The sequence below is a fragment of the Nothobranchius furzeri genome, chromosome 16 (assembly GCF_043380555.1).
Source record: "Nothobranchius furzeri strain GRZ-AD chromosome 16, NfurGRZ-RIMD1, whole genome shotgun sequence".
Lineage (NCBI taxonomy): Eukaryota > Metazoa > Chordata > Actinopteri > Cyprinodontiformes > Nothobranchiidae > Nothobranchius > Nothobranchius furzeri.
In genome coordinates, this window is record NC_091756.1 from 50,092,762 (window position 1) to 50,116,194 (window position 23,433).

The 23,433-nt window shown below is 43.3% G+C and overlaps 2 protein-coding genes across 3 annotated transcripts; both read left to right on the forward strand.

Annotated features, from left to right (window-relative positions):
• Positions 1–202: 202 nt before the first annotated feature.
• On the forward strand, positions 203–16,209 carry cdk5rap3 (CDK5 regulatory subunit associated protein 3). The gene is made up of 14 exons (XM_054749388.2): positions 203–399; positions 675–720; positions 1,463–1,594; positions 1,787–1,887; positions 1,971–2,019; positions 3,137–3,315; positions 3,394–3,530; positions 6,265–6,409; positions 6,922–7,029; positions 12,736–12,817; positions 12,897–12,985; positions 14,600–14,805; positions 15,692–15,863; positions 16,082–16,209. Exons 1-14 carry the CDS (start codon positions 394–396, stop codon positions 16,145–16,147), a joined length of 1,518 nt encoding a protein of 505 aa, XP_054605363.2. The 5' UTR covers positions 203–393; the 3' UTR covers positions 16,148–16,209.
• A 1,693-nt stretch (positions 16,210–17,902) lies between these two features.
• On the forward strand, positions 17,903–22,649 carry nfe2l1b (nfe2 like bZIP transcription factor 1b). 2 transcript variants are annotated; one of them, XM_015962407.3, is made up of 5 exons: positions 17,903–18,683; positions 19,422–19,643; positions 20,522–20,611; positions 20,688–20,846; positions 21,044–22,649. In XM_015962407.3, exons 1-5 carry the CDS (start codon positions 18,126–18,128, stop codon positions 22,415–22,417), a joined length of 2,403 nt encoding a protein of 800 aa, XP_015817893.1. In that variant the 5' UTR covers positions 17,903–18,125; the 3' UTR covers positions 22,418–22,649. The 2 variants fall into 2 exon arrangements, with proteins under 2 accessions (XP_015817893.1, XP_015817895.1); XM_015962409.3 differs by having other exon boundaries at positions 20,561–20,611.
• The last annotated feature ends 784 nt before the right edge of the window (positions 22,650–23,433 follow it).

Genomic DNA, 23,433 nt, shown 5'->3' on the forward strand with positions numbered 1-23,433 from the left:
TTGTTGTCTTCTTTTTCTTTTAAAATGAACTGGAATCTATCAAAAAGAAATAATATTTATCCTTTTATGTGTCGGTGTATTTATGTGAAAGTTGTCGAACTTGGAAAAATGCCAGCCTGTGAGTTGTCGCCCCCTATTGACATATTTTACTTATTGCATTACTTTGGTCACAGACACTAACCAATCAGCTGCAATTGTCAGTATACTTGAGCATGATTGGTCTGTTGTTTCGGCAAAGCTAACCTCGCTTCCTGTTATTGGTTGTACTTCTTTTAACGTGTCATAAACAGTGAAATCCAGATGGTGACCGAAATAATCTGGATTGTAACATTCTAAATTAATGAAGCGGTGAAATATTGGAATTTGGGGGTTTAAAAAGGCGAGAGAGGAATAATGGAGGTGAGCTAAAATCAAATTTCTTTGACTGTAATGTTGTTATCAGATTGTTAGCTAACAACTGCTAGCAGCTACCTATCAAAGTCCAGTTATTCACATTAAATGAAACGCATCCCTAAAGTTTTATAGCTCATGGTGTATTCTGTGTAATTAACTAGTTAGTGTGGATTCCTGTCCTCTGTAACTTAGTTCGGGATGTCCCTTTTTGTTTTAAAAACTTAAAAAAAAAACGTTTAAAAATACATATTGTTGTCTTACCTGTTGCCTCTTTTATACAGAATATTCAAAATCTTCCCATCGATATACAGACCAGCAAGCTTTCAGGTGAGACAAAATACAAAACCTTTAAAAAAGTCAAGTCAAGCCAGACATGCAGTCTGGTAAAGTCTTTTTTTCTTTCTTTCTTTCTTTCTTTCTTTCTTTCTTTCTTTCTTTCTTTCTTTCTTTCTTTCTAGGAGACTTAAAAATAGAGCTTTTTTAAACACTCAAATGTAAACTATGAATTTATTTGTAAACCAAAGTTTTGTCAACTTTGAAACTTCACACTTTGTTTTGAACATCCTGTCAAAAAGACACATTTTATTTGCATCTCTTTAGCTGAATCTGTGACAAAAGGCAACCATAGCAGAAGATGAATTGACAGATTATCTGATTGGCAAAGAGCTATCAATCGAAACTCTTTATATTTCAGAACTTTGGACTGTTTTTCCATAAGAAACAGAGGGAACAAATTTGATAAAACATAAAGTGACACAATAAAGCTGAAATCGTCAGCAGCAGCTTTATTAAAGAGACAAACAAGTCCAATACTTTAACAAATAAAATGCCCTTTCCTTCATGAATGATCAAAAATTAGGACTGGACTGAAAATTGTCTAAAGTGATTTAAAGAAAACTTTTGCACCATATATAAACTTAATAAAAAGAAATCTGATTTATCTTACAGTATGTTTATTAGATTATTGTGCAGAACTATGATCAGCTTTTACTCGTCTGTTTTGGTGTGACATACTAACTATAACGCATGACAAATTTCAGTCATACTAAATCGTTTTGTGTGTTTGCAGACTGGCTGCTGGATCGACGTCACTGTAACGTGAAATGGCAAAGTGCAATAAAGACAATCAGAGAGAAGATCAATACCGCCATTCAGGACATGCCAGAAAATGAGGAGATCAAGCAGCTTCTGTCAGGCTCCTGTAGGTTCTTGTGGGTAGCACCACACCTTCTTGTTATTGAAACAGGACTTAAACTATAATATCCTACAAACTATTAAATCATATAAAAAATAGGTTTAAATGGACTTTTTATATAGAATCAATCTGTCTACTTTTTTCTTTGCTTTCTTTAAATCCTCCTCCCATTTTGCATTCCTGCATGTTCACTGACAGACATTCACTACTTCCACTGTCTGAGAATCGTGGAAATACTGAAGGGGACTGAGGCATCATCAAAGAACATCTTTGGCAGATATTCATCTCAGAGAATGAAGGTGGAAACAAACAGCTGTTTGTGTTTCCCAAAGCATGTTGATCTGTCATAAGCTACAACTCCAGTTTGTTTTTGTGCCCACAGGACTGGCAGGAGATTATTTCTCTGTATGAAGCTGATAACGTGTACCTGGGTGAGTGGGTTTCTATCATGCATCTGTAAACACAAGATCAGGGGCCTCATTCATCAAGCTTGCTTACGCACAAAATGGGGTCGGAAAACTGCGTAAGCAACTTTCCACGCAAACTTTGGGATTTATGAAAGGAAACTTTATGAAAAAAGTTTGAGAAAGAAAAAGAAAAAATTATGAAATCCTGCAGCATTGTCACTTGTACTGCTTCATTTTCACACAGAATAAGACCCCCCACACGCACGCACACACACACACACACACACAGCCTGAAGTGCAGAATACGGACGGAGGCAGATTGAGACAGAATGTCATGCGTCTGTGACAGTGTGTGTCCTGTCACTGTGACCCGATAGATCATGCGCCCTGGCTACTTGCACAGGGGAGATCTCTGTTTGGCTGACTGGTTAGCGCGTGTGACTTTCACCCAGGAGTCTGGGGATCAAGTCCCGATTGGACCATTTTTTTTATATCCGCCACAGATCTCTCTGAAGAACTCACAACATTGACGGCTTCAGCAACGCTGTGCCACTACGTGTATTTTCTCTTATTTGTTTTGCAAAAGCACTTCCTTTCATTTCTCCACCTCACCCACAAGTACCTCAGTTTCTGCTTCTGTGAAATTGCGCTTCCTTGATCTGCCCTGATCTACGGTCGCCATCGTCATTGGCGGAACGCTGCAACAGCCGGCTTATGTATATGCATGAGATCCACAAGCTACTTTGCATTGACTATTTATGGCAGTAAGTGGGCGTGGTGAGGGCGGGATGTGACTAAAATGCAGCTGAGAAACATTCTCGTTAGTCTCCGATTTATGAAGCGGAGATTGCATGCAGCTGTGCGTACTCCATGTTTGATAGATCACAAACCTACTTGGCGTAAGTACTTTTTTTTTTGCTGAGCTTAAGTACGGTTTTAGTAAGGATTCTACGCAATGTTTGATAAATGAGACCTCTGTTCTGTTCACATGAATAAAAGTTGCTTTTTATTTGAGGTTTTTTCTAAACCAATGCCAACCTGAACAGTTTGTTCGTTTTTTTTGCATCAATTGTGTGAAGATGTGAATGAGGTTAATGCACAGAATAGTAAAATCCTTAACGGTGTGTTTGTACATCTCTAGCGGAGGCGGCCAGCTTGCTGAGTCGTAACGTGAGTTATGAAGGGCCGGCTCTCAGGAAACAACTGGCTAAAGCTCAACAGCTGCAGCAGGAACTCAGCAGGCGGGAGGTGGAGTGTCAGAGCTCAGTAGTAGAGCTGAGGGAGCGCTACTACGCTGCCTGCAAACAGTATGGAATCACTGTGAGTACAAGACTCAAACTGCTTTTCAACGGGAAGACACAATGATACTCTGTTGGTTGATTATTTTTCTTCTAACAGGGTGAAAATGTTCCCCGAGAGCTTCAGGCTCTGTTGAAAGACTTACCGGCTGTCCTTGAGGAAGTCGGGAAGGATGCAGCAAAGTTAGAGAAACAAATCCAACTCTACGTTGCTTTCTCAAACTTTGTGTGTAACTGGTGAGTTCATCGTCCACTTTCAGTACCTGCCCAATGCGTTTCCCACATGCACATCTGCCAAGGAAGTAAAGAGAACTAAATCTTAAATGTTTTAAAGGGGAATTATGGAAGTATGACAGCCAAATCATGTATAGAAATAATACATTTCTTCTTCATACATTCTCCTGCAATGCCCTGGTCCTGTAGAATGAGCCCTGGCATTTTTACTGTGATTGCCTGTTTTTCTGTAAAATCACAGAAAAAGAGAGATGCTCTGGTCGAGCAGGCTGCTTCATGCGCGTTCACGCTCAGGCATAGCCCGTAGCATTTGCTATCCGTAGCTTTAGCAGCAGAGAGTGAGGTAGTGCCAACTCAGCGACTTTGTCGCTGTTCCTAATGCCTAGTGACAAACCTAGCTACATTTCTGAGGACCCTTAGCTACTTTCTTCTAGATATTTCCTGCAAATTAGCAACAAAATAGCCATTTTCGCTCCGAACCGTTCTTTGAACATTGTTTCAGCTGTCATCAGGAATATAAATGTTACAGATACGAAAGACGTCACTGATGCTATAGCTCACCCAGGAAGACCCGGGTTCGATTCTGGATGTGAACATAGTTTAATTAGAGTTTATTTTTTACATTAATGGTATATTGTTTTACAGTAAGATGCCCAAATTTTTATTTGAGACTCGCAGAACGGCATTGAATTCACAGATAAAAAAGATGTGGGTTCAACTTTCATTTTGGAACAATTTTTCAAGCAAGGGAAGGGAATGATCTGAGCTTGCAGGAAGACTGACCCATCATAAACCTTTGTCGGCTGTGCTGAAGAGAAAGGTACAGAACCAAATTATTTAATTAATTAGCTGCGCGTTCTCCTGTCCTCTGTCCTCCGGGCCACACACACACTCACACACACACACACACACACGGGACTGTCTCAGCTGTTATTTTCGTTAAGGAGTATGCACGTACAGCATGCGTGCCTCGTGCACGAGCCTACTATTGAAGCTGCCGTTACACTTTTGGCCTAAGGGGGCAATCGCGAGCATAAAAATTCAAAACTCCGTAAAGTCCCTTTAAGGAGTTCTGGAATTCAAAATGTTTTCACTTAAAAGCAAGGTTGATTTAGTGATTTTAATTCTTTACAATAAGCATTTTATTTTTGGTACAAGAATATGAGCTGTGTGAATGTTTTGTACACAGTCTAAACCAGTGTTTCCCAAACATTTTAATTTTTGACTAGGCCTGGGACGATAACATTTTCTGGACGATATATTGTCCCAACAAATTATTGACGATAAACAATATTATTGTCGACATTATTGAGACCAAAATAACTTATGTAATGTTCATATGTCATAATAATGCAAGTACACCCTTTAAAATGCAACAATTAAACCTTTATTTAACATTGGAATGTCCAGAACCAGAACTACTAAATAAATAAATAAAACAAACAAAATAAATAAAGTTAAAATATAAAAGGACTCACTCTCTGTTAAAAAAAATATTGCACCAAAAACAATAAAATATATCCTTGATATTTCGAGGCTGGAAAAATTATTGAGTCAATTTTCATCTATCGTACCATTAATTGATTTATTGGTTATCATACCAACCCTATTTCAGATCCATAAAGCTGCAGCAGCAAAGACCCAGGAATAGTAATAATAAATATCACTGCTTGAGCTATAAAAATATTGATTAAAAATCAAAATAAACAAGAACAGAGCAAAACAAAAACAGCTTAAACTCTTTTTAGATCACCTATGTTCATTCATTGTTACTATTAGCATTTACAACAGTTATGGTATAAATATGCAGTTAGGGATTATAGCTCAATTTTATTCCAATTCTAGAGATAATTTCAAGACTAAAAATTGTAGTTTCACACCTCGCATTGGGCTCCCAGCCCCATTGATCGTGTCTTACTCTTATCGTTATGTCAAACACTTGTAATCAAATTTGTAGTATTTATTTTCTTTTTGAGTTGATTTCAAAAACCGAAACCTGAGAACCGTAAGTTTATTTATTACCATTCAAGTCATTCTATTCAATAAAGAACGTTCCGATTTAAGACAGTTTGCATTAATTTTTATTCACGTTTGTTTTTATGTTTTCTTTTTCCTTTCAGATTTGTGTTCTCAAGGTATAAAAAAATGCTGTGATTTAGGGATGTAAGAAAATATCGATTGACAATATATCGTGATATTTTTCCTGCGATATATCGATATTCAAAAGCTGTGTATTGACTTTTGGAAGAATTTACATGCAAACCTTTATGTATTTTCTTGTCTTTTGGTGCAATTCAAATGCAGACAGCTAGTTAGCAGCAGTGTGCAATGGGTTTTGTTTCCACCACTGAAATGTAAATCCCTCTATTATGGTTCAGATACCTGATGTTAAACATGTTGCGTATCAGTTTGGACTGTTTATTGAATTTTCTTACAATAACTTCATTCAAAAAATAAACAAGCTGATATCATCTGGCTGAATGTATCGTAATATGTCGTGATATATTGTTTCTTCTTCCTGTATCGTGATACTTATCGTATCGCCAGAATTTCACCAATACACATCCCTACTGTGATGTTTATTTAACCTTTTGTTTATTAACGTTTTTTATTGTCTTTGGTTACATGATGCGTTATTATGGAGCTGTAGCACCTTGTAGCTCATTATCAGAACTGACATTGAAACATTCAGATTGTTTGTTTTTGGTCCAGTGAGCTCACATGCTGTTGTTTGTAGGTCTGAGCCGGTTCTGCCGATGCTGACGTTTGCACAGAAGAAAGGGAACGTCACATTTTATGAGTGGAAAACTGGAAAAGTCCCGGTGGTTGTTGAAAGGCCGGTCGTGGAGGAAGTAATACCTGAAGCTTTGACAGAGAATACGGTTGGTTTAATCTTTACTGTTTCATGCAGTCGTTGTACCAGAGAAGATTAACCATCTACAGCACATGTGTCAGACACAAGGCCCATGGGCCAGATGTGGCCCGCGGAGCATTTTTATGTGGCCCGCGAGATAAATGTCAAAAATATATTAAAACTGACCCACTGGCTGATTTTACCGCAAAGACTACAAGTCCCATGATGCTTTGCGGTGTTAGCGCGGAACCGAAGCGCCCCCTCCTTTGTGTTTTTTCCATCGTTTGCTGCTGGTGTCTGCAGCTCCGCTGTCTCGGACAAACTAAACTCTCCTCTCACTCAGCGCCGAGTTTACTCAGCTATTTTCCGACGTTGAAGCCCAGAAACTGAGATTTTAACCGCTCAGTAATGTGTTCACGACTGAAAGAGAAAGTTTTCCAACTAACTTGTCTTCCAGACAGAGCAATGTGACCTTTGACTGTTTTAAATATTTACCCAAAACCAGCAGCTTTATCATAACTTGTATTTTGTTTTTACCAGATCGACTGGGGTGATTTTGGTACAGGAGCAGATGGTGTTGGGGTAAATGCTGTCGTCGCAGTGGAGGATGGAATAGACTGGGGCATCAGTCTGGATTCTACATCTGAGGTAAATCTCCTGAACATGCCAGTTTAACATACGAACAAGCACTATAGAGCTCCGGACGTCACGTGACTCTCAGAGAGTAGACGCCATGTTGGCAGGCAACAAAGGTAAACAAAATGAACGGGATCGGCTTGGATTTTACTTTGTCAGAGTTTACTTCACACTTTAAAACCGAAGAAATCGTTTTATATAGTCAGAAATTAAATAGACTAAACATCTCCGACCCTTACCGTGCCCCTGGGATACATTTTAAAAATGCCAGAAGCTGTCGGAGCGGGCCTGGCCAGGGAACGCCTTGGGATTCCCTTGGAGAAGCTGGCCCTAGTGGCTTGGGAGAGGGAAGTCTGAGCCTCTCGACTTAGGCTGCTGCCCCCGCAACCCGACTCCGGATAAGCGGATGAAAATGGATGGATGGACAAATAACACAGATTTACATGTCTTCGTCTTCGTCTTCGTCTTCCTCCGCTTATCCGGGTCCGGGTCGCAGGGGCAGCATACCAATTAGGGAGCTCCAGGCCGTCCTCTCCCCGGCCTTGTCCACCAGCTCCTCCGGCAGGACCCCAAGGCGTTCCCGGACCAGATTGGAGATGTAACCTCTCCAACGTGTCCTGGGTCGACCTGGGGGCCTTCTGCCGGCAGGACATGCCCGAAACACCTCCCCGGGGAGGCGTCCAGGAGGCATCCTGACCAGATGCCCAAACCACCTCAACTGGCTCCTTTCGATCCGGAGGAGCAGCGGTTCTACTCCGAGTCCCTCCCGAATGTCCGAGCTCCTCACCCTATCTCTAAGGCTGAGCCCGGCCACCCTACGGAGGAAACTCATTTCGGCCGCTTGTATCCGCGATCTCGTTCTTTCGGTCATTACCCAAAGCTCATGACCATAGGTGAGGATTGGGACGTAGATCGACCGGTAAATGGAGAGCCTGGCTTTCTGGCTCAGCTCCCTCTTCCCCACGACAGATCGGCTCAGTGTCCGCATCACTGCAGACGCCGAACCAATCCGCCTGTCGATCTCCCGATCCCTCCTACCCTCACTCGTGAACAAGACCCCGAGATACTTAAACTCCTTCACTTGAGGTAGGACCTCTCCCCCGACCCGGAGGTGGCAAGCCACCCTTTTCCGGTCGAGAACCATGGTCTCAGATTTGGAGGTGCTGATCCTCATCCCAGCCGCTTCACATTCGGCCGCGAACCTACCCAGCAAGAGCTGAAGGTCAGAGCTGGATGAAGCTAGGAGGACCACATCATCCGCAAAAAGCAGAGACGAGATTCTCCTGCTACCAAACTCGACACACTCCACACCACGGCTGCGTCTAGAAATTCTGTCCATAAAAGTGATGAACAGAACCGGTGACAAAGGGCAGCCCTGGCGGAGTCCAACCCTCACTGGGAACAGGTCCGACTTACTACCGGCTATGCGGACCAAACTCACGCTCCTCTGGTAAAGGGACTGAATGGCCCTTAACAGAAAGCCACCCACCCCATACTCCTGGAGCGTCCCCCACAGGGTGCCCCTGGGGACACGGTCATAAGCCTTCTCCAAATCCACAAAGCACATGTGGATTGGTTGGGCAAACTCCCATGCCCCCTCCATCACCCTTGCAAGGGTATAGAGCTGGTCCACAGTTCCACGGCCAGGACGAAAACCACATTGCTCCTCCTCTATCTGAGATTCAACTATCGATCGGACCCTCCTCTCCAGTACCTTGGCGTAGACCTTTCCAGGGAGGCTGAGGAGTGTGATCCCCCTATAGTTGGAACACACCCTCAGGTCACCCTTCTTAAAGATGGGGACCACCACCCCGGTCTGCCACTCCCTAGGAACTGCCCCCGATGACCACGCAATGTTGTAGAGACGTGTCAACCATGACAGCCCTACAACATCCATAGCCTTGAGATACCCAGGACAAACCTCATCCGCCCCCGGGGCTCCGCCGCTATGTAGTTGTTTGACTACCTCAGCAACTTCTGCCCCCGAGATCGGACAGTCCATCCCCAGGCTTCCCAGCTCTGGTTCCTCCTCGGAATGCGCATTGGTGGGATTGAGGAGCTCCTCAAAGTATTCCTTCCACTGTCCGACTATAGCCTCAGTTGACGTCAGCAGCTCCCCATCCCCACTGTAAACAGTGTGAGCGAGTTGCTGCCTTCCTCTCCTGAGGCGCCGGACAGTTTGCCAGAACCTCTTTGGAGCCGATCGATAGTCTTTCTCCATGGCCTCACCAAACTCCTCCCACGCCCGAGATTTTGCCTCGGCAACTGCCACTGCTGCACCCCGCTTGGCTATCCGGTACCTGTCTGCTGCCTCCGGAGACCCACAGACCAGCCACGCCCTGTAGGCCTCCTTCTTCAGCCTGACGGCTCCCCGAACCTCTGGTGTCCACCAGCGGGTACGGGGGTTGCCACCACGACTGGCACCGGCCACCTTACGACCACAGCTAGCAACAGCCGCCTCGACAATCGCAGAGTGGAACAAGGCCCACTCGGACTCAATGTCCCCCACTGCTCTCGGGACGTGGTCAAAGCTCTGCCGGAGGTGGGAGTTGAAGACCGTCTTGACAGGTTCTTCTGCCAGGCGTTCCCAGCAGACCCTCACTATGCGTTTGGGTCTGCCAGGTCTACGCGGCATGTTCCCTTGCCATCTGATCCAACTCACCACCAGGTGGTGATCAGTTGACAGCTCCGCCCCTCTCTTCACTTGGGTGTCCAAAACATACGGCCGCAGGTCAGATGATACGACTACAAAATCTATCATCGACCTGTGACCTAGGCTGCCCTGGTACCAAGTGTACCGGTGGGCATCCTTATGTTCGAACATGGTGTTCGTTATGGCCAAACTGCGGCTTGCACAGAAGTCCAATAACAAAACACCGCTCGAGTTCAGATTAGGTGGGCCGTTCCTCCCAATCACACCCCTCCAGGTCAAGCTGTCATTGCCCACGTGAGCATTGAAGTCCCCCAGCAGGACAATGGAGTCCCCTGATGGAGCACTATCTAGCACTCGTCCCAGGGACTCCAAAAAGGGTGGGTACTCTGAACTGATATTTGGCCCATAAGCACAAACAACAGTCAGGACCCGTTCCCCGACCCGAAGGCGCAAGGAAGCTACCCTCTTGTCCCCCGGGGTAAACCCCAACACACAGGCAGAGCGTCTCGGGGCTAACAAAAAGCCAACCCCAGCCCTCCGCCTCTCACCCGGAGCAACTCCAGCAAAGTAGAGTGTCCAACCCCTCTCCAGGTCTCGGGTTCCAGAGCCAATGCAATGTGTCGAGGTGAGTCCGACTATATCTAGCCGGTACCGCTCAACCTCTGCCACAAGCTCCGGCTCCTTCCCCGCCAGCGAGGTGACGTTCCATGTCCCAAAAACTAGTTTTCTTGTCCGGGGATTGGACCGCCAAGGCTCCCGCCTTGGTCTGCCACCCGATTCGCATTGCACCGGACCCTTCATGTTCCTCCTGCGGGTGGTGGGTCCACAGTTGGACGAGCCCATGTATCCGGTTCGGGCTGGGCCCGGCCGGGCCCCATGGGCGAAAGCCCGGCCACCAGGCGCTCGCTCACGGGCCCCAACCCCAGGCCTGGCTCCAGGGTGGGACCCCGGTAACCCTCCGGGCCGGGTACTCCGACTCTTCGTTTTAACCGCCATGAAAGATCCTTCGAGATTTACATGTAAGAAGTTTAAATGCTGTACTGTTTGAAAGTTATAAACTGAACGCCAAGAGAAATCACTAGTCTGATTTTTTTTCCGTGAATAAAATAAATATGTCAGGCATAAATGTTTAAAACAATAAAGTACTGCTTCACTAACCAGTGGTAAAAACCGTGTTTAGGTAAGTATTGGCCTCAGGATCTGTCTGAGATCTGTCTCGGTGAGACAGATAATAGCAATCCAAAGTGCTTTTTATGTGTGATCTGACAATTGATCAACCATTGCTTAAAAATTAAATACATCTTAGCCGGTTAATTGCTGTGATCATAAAACACGTAAACGGCAGCGCGGAGAACTCACAAGGCAACGTTTTACGTGACGTTTACTTGTTGCTATGAGTAATAAGACAGAAAAAGCCACGCCAAAATAAGTTTAGGAAGCCCACTAAGAATCGTAATAAAAGCATTTAAAATAAATACCATACACAGTTGAGGAAATGTTGGTTTAAGTACCTGATATGAAGCGGTCGCTGCATAAGCAAAAACCTTTACTCTCGGGATCCCACAGTTTCATTTTAGCCCGGTCACTAGTGCGTTTTATTGCAACGATCCAACGTTTGCGGCGTTCCAGATCTTGGTGAATCCTGTAGATGGCTCATCCCTTACGTCGTCCGCGTCTGTTCTGCATCCTGGGGCACAACAGGAATCTACCACATTTCCTGTTTGATTGAGTTTTCTAACAATAACAAATAGCCCAGCTGCGGGCTTCTGCCTGCCAAGATGGCGCCGTTTCGATTTGAACTGTTGCATGCCGGGAGAAGTGACGTCAACTCCCGGAGCTCTACATCATAACTAATTACACTTTACATTGTTGAGTCAGTAAGGTGGCATTTCACCCTAGAGTGAATTAATCAGATGTCTTCTTGAATGTTGGGTCTTTTGCTTGTAAACTTTATTGTCTCATACCTGCATGATATTATCATTACTTTGTCACACCTTATTTTTTGTTTGGAGAAAAAGTTTAGGTAAATCTGGTCAAGAGTAAAGGGATTACAGGGAGGAGCAGCATGGAAAGAGGAAGTGTTATCAATGAAAGAAAACTATAAAGTCCAATAATTGAAGGAAGGAATGCATATCCCACCCACTTCTAATGCCAGAGTTTTAAATTGATTTCATCTAGTTGAAGATAATATCTTATGCAGAACTGTAAGATCTCCCATGATCTGTCGTGAATGACTCTCAGCATCAGATTTGACCTCAGCTGTAAAAGTTAGACTCATTTCTATGTTGGCTAATGTAGGTTAGCTGTGGCAGCTACATGAGTTGGGTTAACCCGTTGTAGATAGACGTCCATGATGAATTTTGGAGCACTGAGGTATTTTGCTGACAGACATTTTGACATAGACACGGGCCAAAACATTATCACTGTGTTTCCCCTTTTGGGGTGGATTGTAAACTAGGAAAAGTGAGAAAGATAAATAACATAGCAACAATTAACCTGGTAAATGTCTGTGTTTTGAGAGTGTTGAGCTCAATGGGAACCTGGACACTTGCGGCAGTGTTTAAAGCTCCAAACACCTCTGAATTTCTACCAGATATTTTGTTTTATAAATAAATAAATAAATAAATAATGACTTTTTTTAACATATTGCATTTTAAATGCATCACTCTATTTAAACTACGAACTCTGTTACAGATAACTGTTGTTCTTTATGAATAAGAATGCTTTTAATGTAGAAAGTGTGACCAAACAAATGAAAAATAACAGGAACCTTTCACATAATTAGTCACCAGACACCTGCATCGAGTTAAAACAAGCAGGATTAAAATATTAAAGTAGAAAATAATCATAAAATGTGAATCTAAAGTGTAAATATAGTTGAAATGTGAGGTTTCTGCTAGATTGTGCTATCCAGATGCTAATCAAACTGTTGTTGACTTTTCTCTATAATGAAACAAATCTATAATCTTTATTTCAGTCAGACTCATGACTATATGCAGGGCTCTGTGGGTCTCTGAGAGACAAAGCTGTAGCAAAGGGATAAATCCTTCCATTTGCTCCATCAGGGCGCTGATGCAGGCGGCATCGACTGGGGCGACAGCAACGTGGCTCCAGTTGAAATCGAGTTAGTAGATGTGGGCACAGACTGTGAGTATTAAAATATTAAGAACTAGCATTCAGCATACTCTGAGGCTTTGGGACACAATCAGATGTATTTGTGTTTTAGGTCCTGAGGGTGTTGCGCGGGGGGAGGATGCTCTGAGTTTACTGGAAAACTCTCAGTCACGCAGCCAGTTCATCGATGAGCTGATGGAGGTAGTGATGGGCCTTTACAATGTCCAGTTCTTACACTTATTGAGTATTTACTTATGTCAAAATGTGAGCTCGTAGTCAGAACGTGCAGAAAAAAGTGGAAACCATTTGAGTCAGCAGGTTGTATTCCTAAAGAGAAAACTGCCCAAAGCTTCTCAAGCTTCAAGAGTGTTGGGCTTTTTAGGCGGAAGAATCAGGAAGTGCTCTTCTTTAAATGGGGGATTAAAGAAATAAAAAAACAGCACCCATTTATGAAACAAAGACGAGGCTCTGTTCTGGTTTGAGTCTGTGTGGAACAACAAAATCAGATTCATCAAGAAGCTCTGGAGGAAATCGTATTATCATCTGTCTCTGAAAGCTTCCTCCTCAGCTTCTTCTAGAGTTACAAACACTTTCTAAAAAGGTTGTGCTGAGTAATCAAATGAAGGTGTGGGATTTTTTTTTTCATTTTCTTTACGTTGTTTTATGTTTAATCGGTCTGTGTGTTCTGTCAAACAGAGACCAGCTTGTTTTACTAATATTAGTCGAGGCTCAAATCATAAATGTTTAAAACAATAAAGTCAGTTCACTGCTTCACTAACCAGTGGTAAAAATCGTGTTTAGGTGAGTGTTGGCCTCTTTTCTAACCATTAATATTTGTCAACAATTATTTTTGTCTTCCTAAAACAAGACAAAAACTGTCCACCTCTTGCTCAGTTTCTAAGATGTTTGGCAGAGGTTGAAACAGAAAATCGTTTTAACCCAACGTCACGAGCATGGGCGTAGTTTAGAATTTTTTTTGGGGGGGGGGGTATGGGGGGGGATTTACAGTAAGTATACAAACATATGTTTAAAGCTGCAGCCTAGAAGCTTTTATGTAATGTCTGGAATGCAGAACTGTCAAGTACACAGGTGGCAGGAACGAGTATCAGCAGAGCCAGTAGATGAGCTTATGGACAGTTCTAATGAGAAGCAGGCTTTAACACAAGCGGTTGTTTTCCGCTTGGTCCTAGTGCTCAACCAAAATATTGTTATTGCTCGGTAAATAGTGCAGTGGACAAAAATGTACTTTTACTATGTCCATAGTCAGGAGAGATTAAACCAATTAGGTCCTCTCACAATAAGCCATATGACTTTTATAATGGATTTTGTCTTGAACATTTTAGTTATTAAAACCACATTTTTCTCACTCTCTTTTCCTTCTGTCATGCTTTAGCATTTTAGCCACTAGCATCAACGTAAGCTGTTAGCATTTAGAGCAGCGAGTGTTCATCTGAAGGTCAAATATAGTATCTGCATGCAGTCTGAGACTCTTTGATTTCTTTGCTCACAGTGAAACTTTGATGGTGATGAACTCTTGATATACTGTGCAGTTCCAGAGCAAAGTGAGACAAAAAGTGAGATAAAAATAAAGATACTAATTTTTATTTTATTTCTATACTGTTTTTTTAAAGAGCCAGACATCACTGTTATTGTAGTAGAAATCAGGAAGTATTTCCTGGATGTCCAGTTGACATCAGTTATGTAGGATCTATCTTACAATGATCATTGTTCCTTCTGAAATGAAAATATTTTAATAATAACCTGACTCTGTTCGTGGTTCTGGTATTGTTTTTTTTTTTTTTTTTTTTTCCCCAGCTAGAGACGTTCCTCACCCAGCGCATCTGTGAGATGGGGGAGGAGGGTGATGTGGTGGCTATGAGCCAGTTCCAGCTGGCCCCCTCTGTCATCCAGAACCAGACCCAAGGACACGTCCAGGACATGCTGTCTCAGGTGCAGGACCTTCTGGGTCGGCTCACCTCTCTGCGGATGCAGCACCTGTTCACAATCCAGGCCTCACCCAGGTATCACCTGAGCATCTGCATCACCTACAAGCTGAATTTGGGTCTTCAAGACATCAGGAAATGTATCTAAAGGAGCATTTTACAGCAGGAGGTGTAATAAAAGACTAATCTATCAGCATTCATTGAGACACTAATTTTTATATATTTATTTATGGACATAGTAAAAGTACATTTATGTCCACTGCACTTTTTACCGAGCAAAAACAATATTACGGTAGAGCACTAGGACCAAGCAGAAAACAACAGCTTGTGTTGAAGCCCGATTCCCATTAGAACTTACTGTAAAGAACCCCCCCCACCACCACCACCACCACCACCACACACACACACACGCATACACACACACTTCTAAAGTCAAAACTACGCCCATGTTGTTGTGTTTATGAACATGTGTGTTTGACCTTTATTTTAATTTTTAAGCATCTCAAATATCTTTTACACATTACAGTTGTGCTACTTTTAAAGGGAATGTCTTTAAAATCAAATTTAAGAAAATATTTTACTCTAATTACTGAAGTTTCACAGCAAAATGTAAAAAAATTAAGACTGAAAATTGTGAATTGCAACTGGGTGGTAGTGGATCAGTGGGTAAAGCGGTTACCTATTAGTGGTTTAATCCAGGCTTCCTCACCACATGTTGAAGTGTCCTTGGGCAAGACACCACTCCATATAATCCCTTCAGTTTGTGAATGGGCTTTGTAATTAAAAGCTCTATGAGTGGTTGAAAACATTTCAAAAAGTGCAATATAGACATAGTATATTTACAATTTTACTATGACAAATGTGCAAATGTTATCATTTATATTGCCTACATTTGGTCTTATCGATATTTTACTAATTCCAAAAAAATAATTATGCTTGTTATTATTTTTACGTGTGTGTTCAGGTATGTTGAGCGTGTATCAGAAATGCTGAGACAGAAGCTGAAGCAGGCAGACATTCTGGTGCTGAAAGCCGCTACCATGGCTGAGAAGAGGCAGGAGGCCCTACAGGAGCAGTGCAGGCTGGAGCCTTGTGTTGACCTGCTGGCAGGATGCACCCGGGAGCTCCAGAAACTGGTATTACATTACTTTTACTTTTATTACTGCTGAGGGTGGGAGGGACTTTCCACTGGGAAAACAAAACAGAAAATCAAAACCCCATGTCACAAGATCTGTCTTAAAATAGAGGGAGGGGAGCCTAAAGAAGGAATATAGAATAAACTACAACCTCAGTCACTTCTATAATAACAAAGTATCATCATTTGTTATGACTGATTATTTGCTTGTTTTTGCAGATTGAAGCAGACATTTCTAAGCGATACCACAACAGACCAGTCAACCTAATGGGAGTCAATATTTAGTGATGTTCACCTGAATATTTTGTCATGATTGACAGAGAAATAAAAATGGTATTTAACTTCAACTCATGTATTTTTGTGTTTTATATATGCATATAAAACAAATATAAAAGACAGCTGATCATTTACAAACTTTTGGATCAATTGTAAAATAAATGGCCTTATATATGGTGTTTATGTTTACATATTTTTTAATTATTACAAAATGTTAGTTTGCTTTTATGTTTTGTCCAAACTCCAGGCCAGACCAATGACTAGTACAACATATTTTATGTTTTTATTCATAAAAACTTGAAGATGATGCAACAGTTGTGTAAAAATGTCAACATTTATGGTGATGGGCTAAACTCACATCTTCTGCCTAAGTCAATTATTTGTACAATAAATACAAAATATGTTGTTCCTAAATTATTTCTCTTGGTAAATTCGTTTTAGTTTTTTTTTTCGGCAAATAATTGTAGAATAAACTCATAACTCCGTGTTCTGAGAGGAGGGGATTTTCCGTTGGCTGATGAAAGCTTAACACTAGAATGTTCTACGCATGCTCTGTGTGTGCGCGTGTTTTCGCTAGAGCTAGGGTAGGCTAACCGGCCCAGCTAGTAATTTTGCAAGTCATGGAGGGCCATTTAATGAGGAAAGGCTGGATAAAGCTTTAACAGCAACCTCAGTGGAACTGCTAATGAAACCAGGCTTGATGAAGGGTTTAAGATCATTATGAACGTGCGGCCATGAAGACACAGCTGCTAAGTTTGGCGTAAGTATGAATTAAGATGTTTTATTTAAATTATCGCGTGCGTTTATATATGGTCCCTAGTGTTTCATGGTAACACTCCCATCAGTGGGTATAATTAAAGTAGTATTTGTGGTTTAGTTGCTGGATACATTTTGTTGACCGTACAAGTTACTTTTAAAAGGAGCCGGATGGTTAAGTTAGATAGCAGCAAACTAGCTCGCAGGGCTAGCATAGTAGGGTTTGACTTGCATTTGATTGTGTCTCTAAATCCCGCCTGTGCTTGTTTCGTACTGGCGGAGACGGGCTGGAGTCATGTGACGTCGCTACCATTGAAGCCTGTAATTGGCTGAGCTATGTGTCGATCGTGTATTCACCACTTGTTGCTAGGGAGATTGTTTGATATCCTCGGGGGCGAAAGTAAATATTAGCAGGCGCACCTGTCACTTTTTGAGCTAAGCAGAGATGCGAGACTATAACTTAATGCTGCGGCCCGTCTCCTCATTGTTACTTCATGTTGATGAAGATGGTGTGTATACATATATATGTATAATTGTAGGCGGCTTGTAAACTATGAGGTAGCTAACAGCTATCGTGGTTAGGACAAAGATAGGCGCAGCTGTGCTTGAGGAGGGAGGGACCCAGCCTGCCGCCTATCAGCTATCTGTGGTGCGAGCCAGAGCCAGTCCAGCGAGCTTTCTCGACTCCCATTCACCTTCAGCAGCATCCACCAGAAGTAGTTGTCCTGTCAAGGGTGGGGTGATGCATTGCTCTGTTTTTATCATGTCTGCTCTGCGGAATATCCAAGAATGAAGAGGCACTACGTTGTTACTTCGTTTCTCCTGTCTTGGAACGATGAAGTGGTTTCAGTGGGCGAGCAAGTCCTGCTTTCTTTTTTCTTTAATTTACATGGTTTAATGTGAATGTAGGTAGCATCGAATCGCGAGTTTAAAGTAAAATGACTGTTCAGTGTGAGCTGATGTAGATTGTAACGTTTACATTCTTGTTTTCTTCTCAGAAACTGGAAAATGAGAACCTTATGAGGAACATACCCTGAGAAGTGGAACCTGATTTTGGATCTTAAACTCCTCTCAAACTTACTTTTGAAGACCCCTTTGCCCTCCTCAGTCACTTTTATGTTTGTATTTCTGTTTCCCTCTTTTAGTGTTAGCAAAGATTTATTGATCAAAGAAAGTTGGCCCAATTTTCATTTTTATCTTTTGCTTTTATTTTTTGTTCCGTTGTAAAGAAATGCTTTACCTGAAAAAGTACTTCACAGAGGGCCTGATTCAGTTCACCATCCTTCTGAGTCTCATTGGGGTGCGGGTGGACGTTGACAGCTATCTCAGCAATCAGTTGCCCCCATTAAGAGAGATCATCCTGGGGCCTAGCTCAGCCTACACCCAGACACAGTTTCACAACCTCCGCAACACGCTGGACGGTTATGGGATCCATCCAAAGAGTGTGGACCTGGACCATTTTTTCACTACCCGACGGCTGCTAAACGAGGTGCGCCAGCTGGATCGCCTCTCTGTGCCCAGTACTGAGCTCAACACCTGGCTGGTGCATCGTGACTCTGAGTCTGTAGTATCTGCCAGCAGTCAGTCCAGCTCCAGCATAACCCTGGACAATGGGGCCGGCTTAGAGGACATTAACAACATTGAAGTTACCCCGGCCATGAGGGGAGGAGGTGGAGCACCTGAATCTACATACAACTTGAATGCAGCCGACAGCGGCCTGGGAGCTGGGGCCCCAGAAGAAAACCAGGAGCAGGGCAACAGAAATGGCAACGACGACCTCACCAAAGAGGTACATCTTGATGTTTGTAGCTTCTCTCTGAAGAGCATTGGTAAGCTAGAAGGAAGGCAGTGGTATGTCTGTCACTGCAGGCCAAGCACACTTGTTATGACTGATTTAGAGAAATAAAAATATTTTATGTAAGTGACACCATTTAGAGTTGAAGTTCACTTCCAAGGTAAACAATAGCTTAAAATGTCACAAACCCTAAATGATCATAAATTGTTAATTCAGATGAAATCATTTATGGTCCACACCCCTGGTCTCTTTTGTTTTTTTTTCCTTCTATTGGTGTCAGATATTTTTAGTCAAACCAGTTGAGTCACATTCATCTCAGCTGGGCACATTTACTGTCCAAAAGGGTGGAACTTTAAAACGCTCAGCTCAAAGGTTGTTCAAATTAATGTTATTGCTGTTCACACACAAAATGGCCAAATGGACAGTTTGGTGTCACACAAAGTCACATGTTCATTTATTTTTGATCACATGATGACCACCATGCCAAAGTGTTTATATCATGGTGGCGTCATCTGATTTGTGTTTCGTGATCTGTTCCTATGAGATTATTTCAGCTCTGAGGAAAAATACAAAAGTACTCTATCTGAGCTTTCTCCTGACCAAAAATAAGTAACTCAGTTTGTTTGTAACAAAGATTTTGGACTTTATTCAAGAGTGATTTGGTTTTCCTAACAACATCTCTTTTCTTAAGTGTATAGGGTGGTTTTCTAGTCATTCTTGTGTCTTTTTCAGGACATTGACTTGATTGACATCCTATGGCGACAGGACATTGACCTTGGTGCAGGAAGAGAAGTGTTCAGCTACACCAACCGTCAGAAGGAGACCGAGGAAGAGAAGTCCAACCCTCAAGAGGACAAAGATGGAAAAGAGGAACAGGAGAGCTGGAGGAATGGCGTAAATTTACAGGGAGCTAAGCCGGTAGACGGGGAGACGGGAGAGAGCATACAAGAGCAGGTTTGTTGGGACTAAACACATCCTTATGGGCTCAAGAATTATTATAATGATGTGGAATTATTTCCAGTTAGTTAGTGGGTTTCAGTGGAAACATTTAGCTGAACATTTGTATCAAATGTGTATAGATAGCTTTTTTTATGATTGCATCAACCAAGGATTTATTTATTTTTCCCAAGAAAGAAAATACTCCTGAACTTACGAGATCCAAGCAAGTTTAAATTGTGTCTTTAGGTACATTTTTACTGCTTAAGTACCGCCCCCTACCAGGGCAGTTCCCTGGGGTAAATAGTGGAAATACAGAAAACTCCCCAGGTTTCCAAAGCGGTAACCTGCCTTCTCAGTTTGTTTCTATTTTGTGTTTGTCTATGAAAAAAGCCAAAGAGAAGGCATGATGCAGAGTTTAGCACTAATTTTTAAAGAATGTATGGCCGCATAGCTGAACATTATTTTTGAGTTGACTAAATGCTAGTCAGCTGTAGATGTACATCCAGTGATTGATTCACTTCTGTGCAGTGGTACATGAGACATCGTCCTGATGAACACACAGACAAAAGAATTATCAGCCACCTTTCAGCAGCAGGTGTCATTGTTTTCATCTCATCGTAAACCAGCCTGTTCTTCAGCTTAAAAAGACTCAAACACTGCCTCATGAAGCAATTTCAAAGACCTTCTTGCATAATAGTTTGAAATTTCATTCCTACACATGCATCCTTGTGATGCAGCTGATGATGCAGATTTAGAGTTTAGATGGTTGCTGAGACAAGTTCTTAATTTGTAAGGAAAAGCGAAAAGCACAAGAACAGGTTTTATTTTCATTTTTATTATTTGAGGTTCGTCGGGTACCCCTGTAGCATGTTGCGCGTTCTTTCTGTTGCCAGCTGCCAGGTCTTGGCTCACAGACTTCACTGTCACTACAGGAGTGCTTGAGACTGTTGGAGGCCACGTTCCCATTTGGAGAAGAAGCCGAGGTAAGATTGGAACGTCTGCAGATGTGTGCTTTGTAAGCGTTACTGTGGATTTAACCTTTTTGGTGTGTTTAATTAGTTCCCAGTTCCGGTTGTTAACCCAGAAATTCCAGTTACCAGTGAAGAGGCTCCTTCCACGTCTCAGGGCCTCCTCCTGGCACCACAGCTTCCTCCAGCCGAGCCTCAGTTAGACCTGGAGCAGCAGTGGCAGGACATCATGGCCATTATGGAGCTGCAGGTAAGAATGACTTGTTTGGAAAAACATTTCTGTTGGTAGTTTTGGAATCTAAATTCCAGATTTTGGAAACAAAAAATTCAAGGAGAGTAGATAAGTTAAAGGGGTGTCTTTTCAAGTTTACTGATGGATAGGGTGGTAAATTTTTAATGGTGACAAAAATAAACATTTAATATACTGTTTCCACTCTTTCTTCAAAGGCAATGGAAGTGAACAACACTTCGCTCCAAACCACCTCCAGCAGTGGAAGTCCCACTAACGGAACGCCTGAGCCCAACCCCGCTGGAACCTTTGGGCTTTCCACGCGTTCAACACCCATAAACCAGGACGTCAGCCTCCACCAAGCCTCCCTCCCCAGCTGCAGCCAGGACTTCCCACATGTTTTCACCCCCCAACTGGACTCTGTTAGCAGCACTCCAAGAACGAGCATGCTCAGGCTTTCCTCCAGCAACTCCACCAACATCAACTCCACGTTTGGAGCCACCAACCTGACTGGGATCTTTTTGCCCCCAGTAAACAGTTCTAGTAACATTACATCCACCCCTAACCTGTCCGACCCATTCACCACCCTGCTGGAGGAGTCCATGCTTGATGAAATCAGTCTGCTGGACCTGGCCATGGAGGAGGGCTTCAGCCAGGCCCAAGCCTCCCAGCTGGAGGATGAACTTGACTCGGATTCTGGTCTCTCCCTGGACTCCAGCCACAGCCCGGCCTCCCCGAGTAGCTCTGAGACGTCTTGTTCATCTGCAGCTTCTTCCTCCTCAACTTCGGCCACCTTCTCTGAGGAGGGGGCCGTGGGCTACAGTACTGACTCTGAGGTGGCCACTGCAGAGACGGAGGAGGGGGCAGTCGGGGGTTACCAGCCTGAGTTTAGTAAGCTCTGCCGTATGAGCTACCAGGACCCGTCCCAGTTCCACAGCCTCCCTCAGCTCGACGGCATCAGCCACAACCACACCTACAACCTGCCACTCTCCTCCGCCTTCTCCGAGCACCCAGAGCTTCCCGTTCCAGTTGGGAAGAAGACGGCTCGTGACAAACACAACTCAAAGCTCCAGCCTTCTCAGGACCTGCTCGACAAACACGCGAGTCGTGATGAGCGGCGAGCCCGGGCCATGAAGATTCCTTTCTCCAATGAAAAGATCATCAACCTCCCTGTTGAAGAGTTCAACGAGCTCCTGACCAAGCACCACCTGAGTGAAGCCCAGCTGGCCCTCATCAGGGACATCCGCAGGCGTGGCAAGAACAAGATGGCTGCCCAGAACTGTCGCAAGCGCAAGCTGGAGACCATCATTAACCTGGAGCAGGGCGTTCATGACCTGAGACGCGATAAGGCCCGTCTGCTGAAGGAAAAGATGGAGTTCATCCGCTCCATCCGGCAGATGAAGCAGAAGATGCAAACTCTGTGCCAAGAGGTTTTCAGTCAGCTACGGGACGAGGACGGTCGGCCATATTCCTCTAGCGAATACTCATTGCAGTACAGCGCCGACGGCAGCGTGCTGATCATGCCCCGCAACGTGACAGCAGCTCAGCAGAACCGTAAACCCGAGAAGAAACAGAAAGACAAAAAGAAGTGAGGGCGGACAGATTCCTGTTTATTTTATCACTTCGCTAAATCCGTAAGAACGGTTTGCGCAGATAAGAGAGAGGTGCCCTTTTCCTTTAAGAAGATTCTGTTGAGGAGAAAAAAATGGCGTTGACTTCACCTCCTGCGTTAGTTTCCCCCTTTTCATTCTGTTCCTACAAATTTTCCTGGAAACGTCTCTGAAGCAGAAATAGCTCTTTGTTTGAGTACCAATGTTTTATTCTTTAGACAAGAAAAGGAGGAGTATAAAGGACAAAAACCGAGCTACTAGAAGAAGAAAAAAAATAGCTGCTTTTGTTCCTTTTGCACCAAACCACTAAAGATGGAGGTTTGTAGGGTGAAAGACGGGCTGCTGTCGAGAGACATGGAGATTAATGAACACCGGAGATGGTTGGAATACCTATGCACCGATGGTTTAAAGGACTATCAGATCCCATCCCATCCTGGAACCTTAGTGGTAATTATTTTCCTTTTATAATTACCAATGCTTTTGAGTTGCAGATCTTCAGGCAGAGCATCATCTACAGTTGTGAGGGTTAAAGATACCAAAGGCTAAAGAAGGCCATTGCTTTAGGATGCCATTAACACCTTTACTAACCAAAGGTTGGTCGGTTCATCCCCTGATCTTTTTGATACAGAAGCGCTCAGACACTGCACTCTTGTTCTCTAGGTTTCTACTGCTAGTTCTAGTATTTGAGTCTGTTTGTTGGTGGCGTCTAGGTTTTAAAAGCCCCTAAGAGAATCAGCATTGACGTTTGCACATCTGATGTTGGGATGGGAAGTGGGAGGCTGAGCATTGTCCGGCTGCTCAGAAGCCTGGAGGGGTAAGTCCTGCAAGAGGAGCGGGATGTTTTTGGGGCGGAGGCCCACTGCGTTGCAAAATGTATTAACTTCCTTATAAATTATACATAGCACTGTAATTTGTCTTTAAAAGGCTTGGCTGTATGCATTTTGCCATGTCTGTTGCTGTTCCTTTGCTGCAGGTTTAAATACGGGAGCTGCATTTAC